General features: G+C 49.4%; 1 protein-coding gene across 1 annotated transcript in view; it reads right to left on the bottom strand.

The window, feature by feature from the left end:
* Positions 1–9,175: 9,175 nt before the first annotated feature.
* The window catches only part of Laptm4b (lysosomal protein transmembrane 4 beta), a 46,650-nt gene continuing 42,881 nt past the window's right edge, over positions 9,176–12,944 (bottom strand). The window contains exon 7 of the mRNA XM_003479866.5: positions 9,176–9,617. Coding sequence (XP_003479914.3) covers positions 9,540–9,617 — 78 coding nt within the window. The 3' untranslated portion in view covers positions 9,176–9,539. The remainder of the gene's footprint in view (positions 9,618–12,944) is intronic.

Raw genomic sequence — 12,944 nt, 5'->3', positions numbered from 1 at the left:
ATGTCTCACTCCATCTTTGGAAGACAGGAGGATAGGGATCAGGAAAAAACTGTGCAAGTCAAAAATTTGTTCCAGAAAAAAAAAATGCTTTTCTAAGAGAATTCAGCATTTTTGCTTGGTTTGTGGTACTAGGGATTGGACCCAGGAACATTCTGCCACTGAGCTACAGCTCTGCTTTTTTAAATTTATATTGAGGAAGAATCTTGCTAAGATGCCCAGGGTGGCTTCAAACTGGCTGTATGCATCAGCATTCCCACTGCTGAGACATAATATGTGATTATCTACAACTACAAGGAGAGCTTTAATGTGGCTCACGGTTTCAGAGGACTCAGTCCATGGTTAGCAGGCTCCAAGGCAGGGTGACATGACAGGGGGGAAACAGGTCACGCTGGTGGCAGATACCAAAAGACAAAAGCAAAAGGGTAGAAGCACATAGAAAAGACTCCCTCCCTTAGGTTGTATGTAGGCCACACCCACCCCGGGTGGATATGGCACACACACCCACAATCCCAGCATTGGATCATGGAGTTACAAATTCTAGAAGTCTGTCCCCATGACTGTATGGGGATTTGGGGGACATCCAGACTCAAACCATAACGAGTACCAAGGGTCACACCTCCATGAACCACATAGATACACTAAAAAGTATGCTGTATTAATGTGTTAGGTCTTAATCAGCTGGACATATCATGATTAATGGTCACACTTGAGGTCCTCCTTCCGCCTGAGTGACTGAGATTGCAGGTGTGCACCACCACAGTCAGCTTCATGTTTGTAGTGACCTTGCACATGAGGTCCTGAGGGCAGGGACTGGGCCTTTTGCCTGTTTATGGATTGTGTCCTATGCCCGGGTGAGAAGGATCTGGGCTGCTGTGGCTTTAACCTGGAGTTTAGAGCCTTATTCTTGCACAGTTGGATTGAGGCTGCTGTCAGGAGTGAGATGTTAAGTTGCAGTGAAGAATGTTTCAGCAAGAGTGGGCAGAAAGACGATTTGCTTTTTGGGTTACTGACAAGGCTGCATGCACCTGGGACGTGTTAAAGTATCGCTCAGCATATGGATTTCTGCCCCTGAAACCCCTCAATCTAGGAACCCGCACAAAGTATCTGCATTACAAGCCCATAGTCTCCTCCCTTTGACCAGCGACTACCTTCTCTCAAGGACATGAATGAGACCCGTCTGTGTTGCTCACCTGGTGTGAAATCAGGGTGCACAATCCTCACACAATGCCCATGTCAGCTGTCCTATAAAGGCCCCCAGCATGCTGGCAGAGCTCAACCAACGGAGACGCAAGAATCACATCAGAAGACTGGACTTTTCCACGTTCTCTCTTGCCAAAGAAAATTACTGAGACATAGTTATTAGCAGAGTCCCACAGAAAGGCAAACACCACAAGTGGTTAGTGGCAAGAATAATGTGACAGCCTATCAGAGTCACACATAAATCACAAGGAGGGAAAATAGGATGCAGTGCACTAAAGCAAACTGATTTCATTGGTAGAGAAGATTCTGGGAAGAAACAATAAAAATGTCTTAACTCATTTAGAGCAAGAATCAAATTAATTACCAAGGATGGAAAGTGCCAGAAAATCACTGGCTGTGTGCACACCGCCTGTGAACAATATGTATTTTTTCCAAAACAATGTTGAAAAGAGTCTGCAGTAACCAAAGTTATAGCCAGGTGTGATAGCACAAGTCTGTAATCCTAGCACTTGGGAAACTGAGGCAAGAGGATCATCATGAGTTTGATTACATAGTGATTTCAAGGTCTATCTGGAGTATATACTGAGACTGTATCAAACAAAGAAAATTCTTTTCAAATCCATTAACGTAGTGCATCATATTAATGAAAGACAAAAGCCACATGATCCTCTTCATAGGTGTCTGACAAAATTTGACACCTGGTCATACTAAAAACACTCAACCTAATAAAGGATATTACAAAAAGATCATGTTATACTTCATGGTGGGAGACTGAAACTTTCCCTCTACATATTCTAAATTACTTTTTTCTCTAGGTTTAAGAGCGAGATACTATCTCACCACCTCTAATCAACATTGCACTCAAAATTCTGCCCACTGTGTTAGCACAGTGTTAATCTCAGCACTTGAGAGGTTGAGGTAGGAGGATCACATGTTCAAGCCCAGCCTGGGCAATTTAAATGACTTAATAAAACCCCATCTCAAGATATAATAATGATAATAAGAATAATAGCAGCAGCTGTGGAGTGTAACTCAATTACAAAAGCCCTGGGTTCAATCCCCACTACCATAAAATCCTCTAGAATTTATCTTGGTAAATTTTTGGTTATGGAAAGCAGGCAAACACTTTATTTCCAGACATCTCCTCCTCCTTTGCACATCCTCCTCTAAACCCTTCCGGGAAGCGGGTCTCCTGGGACCGGGGCAGAAATGGCTCCTGGGTCACTTCTCAGGGTCTGCTCCTGTTCCTCATCGGCCTTTCTGAGTTTGTCCACTTTGTCTTTCCCTTCCTGCAGGAGGAGCTGCCTGGTGGTGGGAATTTCTGCACTAGTGTTGATGGTTCCTGCCACAGACTATGGAAAGACTGTTAAAGACCGTGCTTTTATCCTGCACAGTCTCACAGGGATTTCATTCATTTATTCCTGCACTACTGGGGGTCAAACCCAGCGACTTGGTACTAAGCTACCTCCTCAGCTCCTTTTATTATTTTGGGAAAGCCTCTTGATAAACTGTTAACTTGTCCAAGCTGGACTCAAACTTGTGACTCTCCTGTGTCAACCTCCCCCAGTGCTGGGATTCCAGGCAAGCCTGCCAAGGATTTTACTTCAAAACAAAGTGCCCAGGAATGGACTAGGGATTCAGCTGAGTGGCACAAGCAGCTGCCTGACAAGCTCGAGGTCGTGATTTCGATCCCTAGTACTAAAAAAAAAAAAAAAGAAAGTGCCCAGGAAGTGTGTAAACATGTCAGCGTATCTGACTTATATGCCAGCTGTTCAGAATTTCCTCCTGTATTTGGAAGGTCTCAGGATTCCACAGGGTTTAGGTTTGGTCATTTGTCAGCTTAATGATACAATGATTTGTTAGGGAAGGGAAAAGAGAAAAATTCCTGAGAGGTTTCACATGGAGCAGTTTTTCATTCAGAACCACACTAAATTAAGCTGCCATAAAAAGGATTTGATCATAAGAACAGTAAGAACTCGAAATGCAGTTTCTTCCTGATGTCAAATTGAAGCAGAATGTTAGCTAACGTCTCTTTTTAGCGGTGCTTTAATCTGTCTCCAGAGACCAATTCTCCTGTGAACCTTAACAACGCAATGCACGCACATTGGCGCAGTAAGCCCGCTCCAGCTGTGCGCCTCGGTGTCTGCAGAGGATCCACGCTCCCTGCACAAGCTGACTTAATTAAGCTGGGCCTTCCAAGCAGGCGTCTCTGTGGGACTCAAGCCCCACCGAGGGGTTCTTAAGAATCAGTTTTGATCTCTGGGGGTGGTATTATAGCTGGTTTCATTTCTTATGTGCTTTTTTTATTCTAGTAAAATTTTTTAGTTTCTACTGTTTGCTAAATCTGTGCTAGGTACTTACCAAACAATAAATAACACAGAGACACTCTGATAAATGTCTAGCCAACAGGGGATTATTGACAGGTGACAGTAGCCATAACTGTAAGATGTATCTTGTTTGGGGACACTGTGGGACAGCATAAATGGCTCAAGGAAAGCTTCTAGCAGAAAGTCACTTCAAAGTGTGACCCAAAGATTACATTGTTGTCATTTTAAAAATATTATTAAAACCACAAGTTAGACTGGGTGTAGCGGTGCCCATCTATAATCTCAGCACTCAGGAGGCTGAGGCAGGAGGATTGCCGCAAACACAAGGCCAGTCTGGGTTATACAGTGAGTTCAGGGGCAGCCTAAACTACATAGCAAGACTCCATCTCAAAAAAAGAAAACATAAATAAAATGAAATAAAATGCCTGTCTCAGTCGAGCGTTATTCTTGTCTGACTAAACCCTCTATCAGGTTGAAAAGGTGCTATTTGCAGAGATTTTCCAGTCTAAATGTACAGAATCCTGAAACTCTAGATGTCTCCAATTCACTTATCCTGACGCACTCAGCTCGCACTCGAGTCCCGGCGCTGCCCCAACGGCGTGACGTAGATGGATTATTCCTGCTGAGAAGCCTGTTTCCTCCGTGTCACAGACACTGAAGAGGTAGTACCTGCTGATGCCCGGCTGCTGGAAAGGCTCAGGAAATGGTAATGACATTGTACGGCATAAAGAAGAAGTCAGAGGCCAAAGCACCGGTCAGATAGAGGCGAGAGAAAGGGCCGAGGTGCAGGGTGTATGCACTCCCATCAGGGGGTCTGTGGCTGGGGTCCCAGCAACTCCTGTCACCAGGGGTATTTGGGAGGGTGCAGAGACAATGCTCTACCTGGGGCCCAAGGAACAAAGTTCAGCAAGTTAAAAAACAGTTGAAAAAGAAGTCCTGGTAAGTACTGATGACACGGCACAACTGGCATTATCCTCTTTTTTCTTTTTCTGTTTTTCTTTGAGATGGGGCCTCCCTGTGTAATTCAGGCTGGCCTCACTGGGCAGCCATCCTCCTGCCTCAGCCTCCCGAGTGCTGGATTGCGGGTGCCTGCTGCCATGCCCAGTTCTTATCACTTATTAGGGGACTGTATGTAGGACAGATAAATTTATTTATTTATTTTTTATTTGGTACCAGGGATCGAACTCTTGACCCTGTGCTTGCCAGGCAGGTGCTTATGCCTGCTGAGCTAAATCCTAGGACAGATAAATTTAATAAAACGGATCTAGAGTTAAAATAATAAAATGAAACTAAAAATGCATTCTTTTAGTGTGAGTCAGTAGTGGGTGAAGAGTAACATCACCCAGGTATGTCACTATCCTGATGTGAGGGACATTACCCCCACCTAGGACAGCAGGGTCCACTGCACTGCTGCCAGGGTGAGCCTCGGGCACATCAGTGCTGCAGAAGCCTCCCCTGCCTGTTACAAGGCCTGGATTTGAAGCCCTGAACCCAGACTCCAGGAATGAACCAAGCTGGATGCTGCGTCCAAGCAGCCAGCTGACAGATGGAGCTGCCACAGGCTTAAGTACAGAGTGGGGACCACTCAGTCCCAGCATTAATGAAGAGAAATGTGTCCCCACCTCAGAGCACCCGCCCTAGATCACACGGGTCCTTCTGAAACCCTTGCCCTGTTGCAGCAACACACCCTGGATGCACTGTAAGTCCTATCCTCGTTTTCATTTCAATCCTTAGTGCCCTGCAAATGTCCCTGCGTTGAACCCTTGGTCTGCACCATGGTGCTGCAGGAAGGTAGAGGAGCCTGTGGAGTGAGGCCACCAGGAGGTCCTGGTCACCGAAGGTGTGGCCTCTCGGGGCAGGGGAGCCTTTCCTCCTGGCTGGGTGCAAGGCAGTGCAAAGCACTGCTGCTACGAGGCACCCAGGGAACAGCACCAGCAGACCCTGGACTGAGCCTCGGGAACCGTGAGCCACGATGAATCTTGTGTAAGTCGCCCCTCAGGGACTTTAACACAGTGCCAGGAAGTTGACATCATCCTGGGCGAAAGATGTTCCCATCTTACTAAGATTAAAAACTGTACTGCTAATGACTCTTGGGGTGAAACTTGTGTTAGATACAACAAAACATCCCACCTGCTTGAAACCCTGCTCTTGCTAATTAGGTCCCCCCCCACCCCCTCGTCTCTTCTTTTGCTTCTGTGCAGCCTTTTCAGGGCTGGCAGGGTCCGCTTCCCTCTCCTGCCTTGACTTGGTGCTCGCAGCCATCCGAGGCTGCATGGGCTGCTGCAGCAGGCGGCTACAGCCCTGCCTTCCTCCCCCAGTGCCACACCATGCAGCAGAGAACTTGGCAAGAGCCAGCGGCAACATGGAATTGCGCAGGCATGGAGCCGCTGCTGCAAAGCCTCCTCCCTTCCCTTCTAGAGTCCGCATCCCTGAAAACCAATTCAGCACTGCATTGGGCTGTTTTTGGTGCTCATTAGGTTCAAAGGGCAGGGAGGGAGCCTGAGCTCTGCCTGTGCTTTCTGCCTGAGCTGTTCATTCGCTCAGTGTGTGGGCAGGGCTCTGGCCCCCAGGTCCTCAGGCCACTTACCTGGCCCACAGCACTGCCTTAATGACACTGAAGGCAGCTTCCCTGGTGGGGGTGTAAATGCTTGTAGTCTCAATAGTTGTCCTCTACCACCAAAGCTCAGTCTGCACAGGAGGACTTTTTCCCCCAAATGACAAATATCTCTAGTACCATCCATTCCTCTAGAGAGGAAATAGCTTTCATGTCTTCAGCCTTAAAGATGGTCCAGGGAGAGCATTACGAAGACATAATCATGCATTAGGGAACTGAGGGTGGAGATGAAAGCAAGGGAGGTTTGGTTCAGTACACAAACTGAGCAAATATTTATGGCTACAACAGTATTTAAAAAAACGCTGGGGCCGGTAGAGGTCCTTGCATCCTTGAAGACAATTGGCTGGGGAAGGCCAGGGACAAGGACATCAGACTCAGGAAGGTGGTGCAGCCGCCAAAGGGAGCACACGGCCTATTGGCCTTCAGCCACCTCCCTCTCCCTGGGCATCCTGAAGTCTGACCGGCTTGTGGGCTGGCTTGACCACAGCCTCACTCTTATCCTAGGCAAAGAACTAGAACTGCAGCCTGCAGGGGCTGCCCCGGCAGGTCCTTCTGCAGACCTCTGTGCCGGACTCCCTGTGGTGACCTGAAACAAGGGCTTGGGGTCAGGATGAAAAACCTGAAGAGCTCCCAGCAGCAAAGTGACCAGGAAGCACCCAGGAAGGGGAAGGTTGAGATGACTGTGTCTTGTTTCTCTGTGGACAGTGAAACAGGAGGAAGGGGCTGGACATCAAAATAGAACTTAAAATACATTTAAAAGAGAGAGTGTATCTGGATTAGCAGAGATAAGCAGATTTGCTGGGGTGCTCTGCAAGGCCCTTCCAATCCAAATAGCACAATCTCCCGAGGGGAGACAGGAAAGACAATCCGCCTGGCACAGTGGCATACACCTATAATCTCAGCACTTGGGAGGCTGAGGCAGGAAGATCACCAAGAGGCCAACCTAGGCTACATACTAAGTTCAAGGGCAGCCTCAATCATGTAGCAACACCTTGTCTTTAAAAACAAAACACGACCAAAAAAAAAAAAAAAAAAAAACACCTAACCCTGCAGAGGTGCATATGGAGACATCTGAGAGCTGAACCAGGGACAGAGGCCAGGCTCACCGGCATTCTGCAGGACCCTCGAGAATATAGTGGTGACCAGGGCCCAGTGCAGAGGAGTGTGGCAGGGACGTCAGCATCTTGGTCTCCCCAAGGATCCCATGCACTCTCCAGGTCAGCTCTTCTCTCCCCACAGCCAAACTTTTCTAGTTTGCAAAGAAGGGTGAGGTAAAGAGCTGGAAAGTCACAGGAGCAACATGCACACACCTGAGATTTCCTACGCGCTTGGTGCTGGGATTGGAAAGCCAGCGACTGATCTCTTGTACACCTCCCAAGGACCTGTAAGGGCCTAACTGTGTAAATCTTCCACCCACAGAGCTTCAAAGAACAGTATCTCTTAGTTGGACTCAGAATACTGATGAGACTTTAAAGTAACAGCCAGAGTTGGCTCTTGGGAACAAAATCACCCCGTGTTATTTTCATCTCCTCAGGGCACAGTGATGTTAATCCCTGATTAGAAGTACGCCCAGGTCACACAGCGATCATACACAAAGCAGTGAGCACCCGAAACTTTGGATGCCAGAAGCTGGGTTTACTGGGCCCCCTATCTTTCTGGCTGAACTGGCTTGATTGTATCAGCACTGAAATAAAAAACCACGTATAGGTTTGGAACCATAGGCCCCCTGGCAAGGCGAGGTGGCTGTACCCATGCAGCCCCCTGTGGACAGGTAAGGTCCTGGGCACAAGCTCCATGCAGTCAGCAGGTATTAGCCAGATGTGGGCAGCTCTCAGCTGAAAGGCACAAGCCTCTGCTCATGCAGTCTGCTGTGAACAGTGCACAAGCTCTGCAGGCCACTGAACACGGGAACATATAAAAGCCCGTTGTAATCCAGGTAGCTAGGTGTTCTGGTTTGTGTCGAGATGTCCCCGAAGCTCATGTAGTCAGTTTTTAAGAACGTGGCTGTACCCAGAGCATGTGACTGATTCTTAGTGCAATGCGAGTTAAGTATGGGTGACTTCCGGATCAGTCCACTGACTGGCATTGCTCTAACCCTAGGAAACTGGATATAACATGAGGGACAGAAAGAGGCGTGTCTTGTCTTGTGCTTTCTTGTTTTTGTTTGTTTTGTGCTCCCTTGTTGTTTTTGCCGTCTTCTGCCCGCCATGAATTACACTCCTCTGTGAAGCCACCCTGCCTTGGAGTCAGCCATTATGGACTGAAACCTCTGCACACTGTGTGCAAAATAAACCTTCCCTCCTTTAACTTTTGGTTGTTTGGTTTGTTGTTGAGATAAGTAACCAAGATAGGCTAAAACATTCCCAAAGGGAAACTACCTTCCTCCACTTTCCAGAAGACTACTGGACATTTAACACGTTCCCACCAAATGAACCACCAATGGCACGTGCATGACTGTCCTGTTGGGCAGCCTGGACCCCTGGTGGTACAAATGGGTCTAGTCATTTTTGTTGGTCTTTTCACTAGTAAAATGAATAAAAAGCTGCTCTCTGGGACAGTCACACATGAATCACAGCTCTGTCCTGGATGTTTTAAAGGGTGAACAGGCATCTGGATTTCCAGAGCAGGAGGCTGTATGGACCTGGCAGGCAAAGGAAGCCTGCTTCCGGTTTACCCAGACATAGTGGGTGACCTCCAGGCTCGGGCTGAGGTGGTGGCAACAGTGGGAATACAGGAGAAAAGGAGCACCAGGTACGAGTCTCTCTCTCTGTCTCTCTCTCTCTTTCCACAAACACGGAGGCAGCCCAGCCCTCAGGAGGGGCTTCCTGCTCTCCTGGTCAGGGCTGCCTCATGGCTTCCACTGAGAAAATCCCTGACTGGCAAAGCAAGACTGTCATTGAATTAAGTCAGAAGGACAGTAAGGAAATGCCTGTAATGCACACAGACTCCATTTATCTACTTACAGCAATGATTATGCAACTGATGTTTGTGTTTCCTAAAGGTTTGTTCTACACAGTGGAATGTTTTCAGAAAGTATTATCCAATTTTGGTTTTTATTTTACTTTTGAAAGGGACAAAGGAAACAGAAAAAGTTATGACTGATCGCCCAACTTGGGGGTGAGCAGGTACAAAAATCAGGCTTCCAGAATTCAAGGTCCATCTACGTTTTGTGGGAAAGACTACGGGAGCTCATGAACCCCACTCCCACTCTACAGGACCTACAGCTCGGCTACCACGGGGCACTATTAAAGCGTATATCTAAACTACAGAGGGCCTCAACTGAACATCTACACCAGAAAAGGCGGCAAGCAGACGACAGATGAGATGGTCTCGGGATTGAATTCAGAACTACTGCCGGATGTCTGCAGAGCGCTGCTGCTGCAGGGCGGCCCTCAGGCTCAGGCAGACACGTAGGGCGGAGGTGGCTCCTTGGCAGTGCCAGTCGCAGCGGTGTCACTGTATGGGGGCAGCAGCACCTGAGAAGAAAAGGGGACGACACGGTCAGTTGTTAAAGTGGACATGCACTGCCCCAAGGTGTGGGAACGTTTCCCACAACTGGGACCACGTTTGGTACTTCACCGCGCAGGTCTTTTGCACTCCCACCACTTGTTCCGCGGGCCGCCGTCTACGGCAGAGGGCTGTGTGTCTAGGAATGAGGAGGGAAGCGCCTACAGACTGTGCCCACGTGTGCGCCCCACAGGGCAGGCCTCAGCCACGTCAGGCACCCCTCACGGTGAGGCAGGGCTGGGAAGCCGCGGGCCCACAGCCGGGTTTCAGCAGCACAGTCTTGGGCAAGTCACCTCAGCTCAGCTCCCATCCTTGCATGGCCAGTAGACCTGGAAGGCAGAGGGCTGCACACCTGAGATGGCTGCGCACCAGTCAAACGGCAGGACGGGCGCACCCGAGAGGCACCGACCACGCTGATCCAGAACCTCCCACGCTACAGCTCATTACCAAGGAGCCACCTGCAGCTGCTGGCTGATGCTGGCCTTTTTGGAGTATGAAACAGATTTATCAGCTCAGTGAGGTCACCCTGTAGCCAGTGAACTAACATTTATTACACTCTGCCTTGCGACAGACATCGTGGAGACGAGAGATAAACGTTTCTGCCACTTAAGGATTCTGAGGGGTGAGGATCGAATAAAACCTCATGCACTTCAGAGGCTGTGTGGAAAGAAGACGGCGGACAAAACCACTGTCACGTTTCCCAGCATAAACATCATTCAGGCTGAAAGCTGTGAGCATATAAATTCCAGGAATTTTCACTCATCTGCCGGACCTAAGGCTCCCAGAGTGGCAACACTAAAACCCTCCATCAACATCCTTCCCCCCTAAGCCCACACAGAATCCTGGGCTCCTGCCCCACCCAACACCCTTCACTGCCTGTCTCTTCCTCCGGTCCTGGGACTGCTAGGATGGAGGTCATCTCACCTCTCCAGAGAGAAGCCCTGCGCCTGTCCAATGTCGGGGGCTCAGAAGGCGTAAACAGGAGGCCATCAGTGAGGCTGGCCCTGAAGAACCCTGCCAGGCATGGTGGACACATGCCTGTGATCCTGGCCACGGGGAGTCTGAGGCAGGAGGACTGTATGCGTGAGGCCAGTCTGGGCAATTTAGGAAGATTTATAAGCTTGAATTAAAACAAATGTAATACCTCAGAGGACCAGCACTTGCCTAACAGGTGTGAGGCCCTCAACTTCCTCCCCAGTATCTCAAAAAACAAACAAACAACAACAAAAGAACAGTCCTGGGGAAAGCTGAACCCCCAGAAGTCACACAGTAATCTGAATGAGGTTTAATCAATTATCAACAGGGGGTTAGAGAGCAGGGAAGTGTTAGGGCTGCAGCAGAAGCAGGCCAGAGCTGTGCAGCCAGCAGCTCAAGGCTGGTGTGTCCTCAACACCTGCCAGGTGCTGCCCCTACTCCCAACCAGGTCTCGGGACACTGCCAGCAAGACCCAGATGCCAAGCCCAGTGTGGTGGCACATGCCTGTAATCCCAGCACGCTAGAAGGCTGAGGCAGTAAGGCTACAAGTCTGAGCATAGCCTAGGCAGCTGTTCAGTGCAGACGCCTGGGGTTCAAACCCCAGGACTAGGAAAAAGCTAAGTAATTACAACCGAGTATAAATCCTCAAGTCACTACAAGCTTGGAGAACCAACTCCCTTCATCAAATAATAAGAAAGGATGACACCCTCAGAGGAAAGGATACGGCCATGCTCCACCCGCAGTGGAGATGGGTCCCGAGGCACAGGCGGTCTCCCCCTGCTGGCACGCTGGAGGGTGAACTGTGAGCTTGGGTGGCCACATCACCACCAGACCGCCTAAGCCTCGGGGCACATGTGCACACACAGTTCACTGGGGACTGAGACCCTGTCATGTAGCTCACAACTGCATGGCACCTACTAGTGACAACGGGGATGTCCCTGGGCATGGCGGTGCTCGCCTGTAACCCCAGCACTCGGGAGCCTGGGGCAGGAGGTCACTGTGGGCTCTCAGGTGAGCAGTGCTTAACTGAGATCCACAGGGCCTGGAGCACAAGCCCCACACCAGCAAGGACCGAAGGCACCAAGTGACGTGGCGGGGGTAGGGAAACCGGGGTGTCTGCAAACCCCAAGCTCAGAGGCAGCAGCCAAGAACCACACACAACCAGAGACCTGGGGTGCCGTCCAGGGCCCCAAGGAAATGAGTGTATGCCAGAGGGATGCCAGCAACTCCTCGGCCTCACATCATGGCTCTGCGCCCCTCAAGCACCCACCGTCGGCCTCAGGCTCACAGCTGGCCGCGCTCCCTGGCACGGCACGTCACGTCATCACCAACCCTGCTCCTCCCTCTCCTCGCGCCTGGTCTCTCCAGGAGCACTTCCCGCCTATGAATCCAGAGTCCAAGCATCGCAAGGCGCAGGTGGGGCATCCATCTGAACTGTTCCAGCCTTGGGTTCTTCTCCTCCTAATTACACTGTAAGCCGACAGCCAGTGAAGTAGCTCTTGCTCCTCACATTACAAGCAGCATCACTCACAACTCGGACCCTGGAAGCCACGACAGCATCAGCTGAGAAAGTGCAGGGTGCCCCAACAATCCCGTCGTTTCGAGGAACATCAATCCTCCAAAGGTCCACTGAGATTCGTCAAGAAGCCAACCAGTTTTCTTGTTTTGCCCACTTGTTTTATCACCACAGCCCAAATATATTCTGTTTAAAACATGCAGAGTTAGATTAAGTACTTGTCTTGCATTGGTCAGGCTTATCTGCCCACTTGGATGTGAGCTTCTGACATCCAAATCCGTGACTGACCAGAGTAAAAGGCTGGGCTCGGAGTCGGGCAGCTGCTGAACAGGAAGCCTGGGCTCATTTTTAAGATCTAGAATAATGGGGCTGGAGATTTAGCTCAGCAGCTAAGTGCCTGCCTTGCAAGCAGGCAGTCATGAGTTCGATCCCCGGTACCGATAAAAAAGGAAAAAGGCAAAAAAAAAAAAAAAAAAGATCTAGAATAATATCCCCAAACGTTGGCTTCCTTCTACCTGTAATGTAAGGACACACACCTTACATATAACTTCACACTTTTTGTACATTTTAACACCTTTGGATTTAGGCTGCACCTCACACTGAGGGCACCTCATAGGCTGAGGGACCCAGCTTAATAGTGCTGAAACTTGCGGCATCGTGTGTTAGCGAATCTAAAACACCAGGAGGCAGAGAGGACATAAAAAATTGGGCGCAGGGATTCTAATGAGATTTCCTACTCATGTTATAAAGGACAAAGGCAAAGAGACAGAAACTGATTGTATCCTCAATTCACGGCAAAATCCTA

Source organism: Cavia porcellus, unplaced genomic scaffold (assembly GCF_034190915.1).
Source record: "Cavia porcellus strain 051 isolate PalLab524CR breed Dunkin Hartley unplaced genomic scaffold, mCavPor4.1 scaffold_10, whole genome shotgun sequence".
Taxonomy (NCBI): Eukaryota; Metazoa; Chordata; class Mammalia; order Rodentia; family Caviidae; genus Cavia; species Cavia porcellus.
Note: the sequence above shows the minus strand (reverse complement) of the source record. Positions and strands in the feature narration are given on the sequence as shown.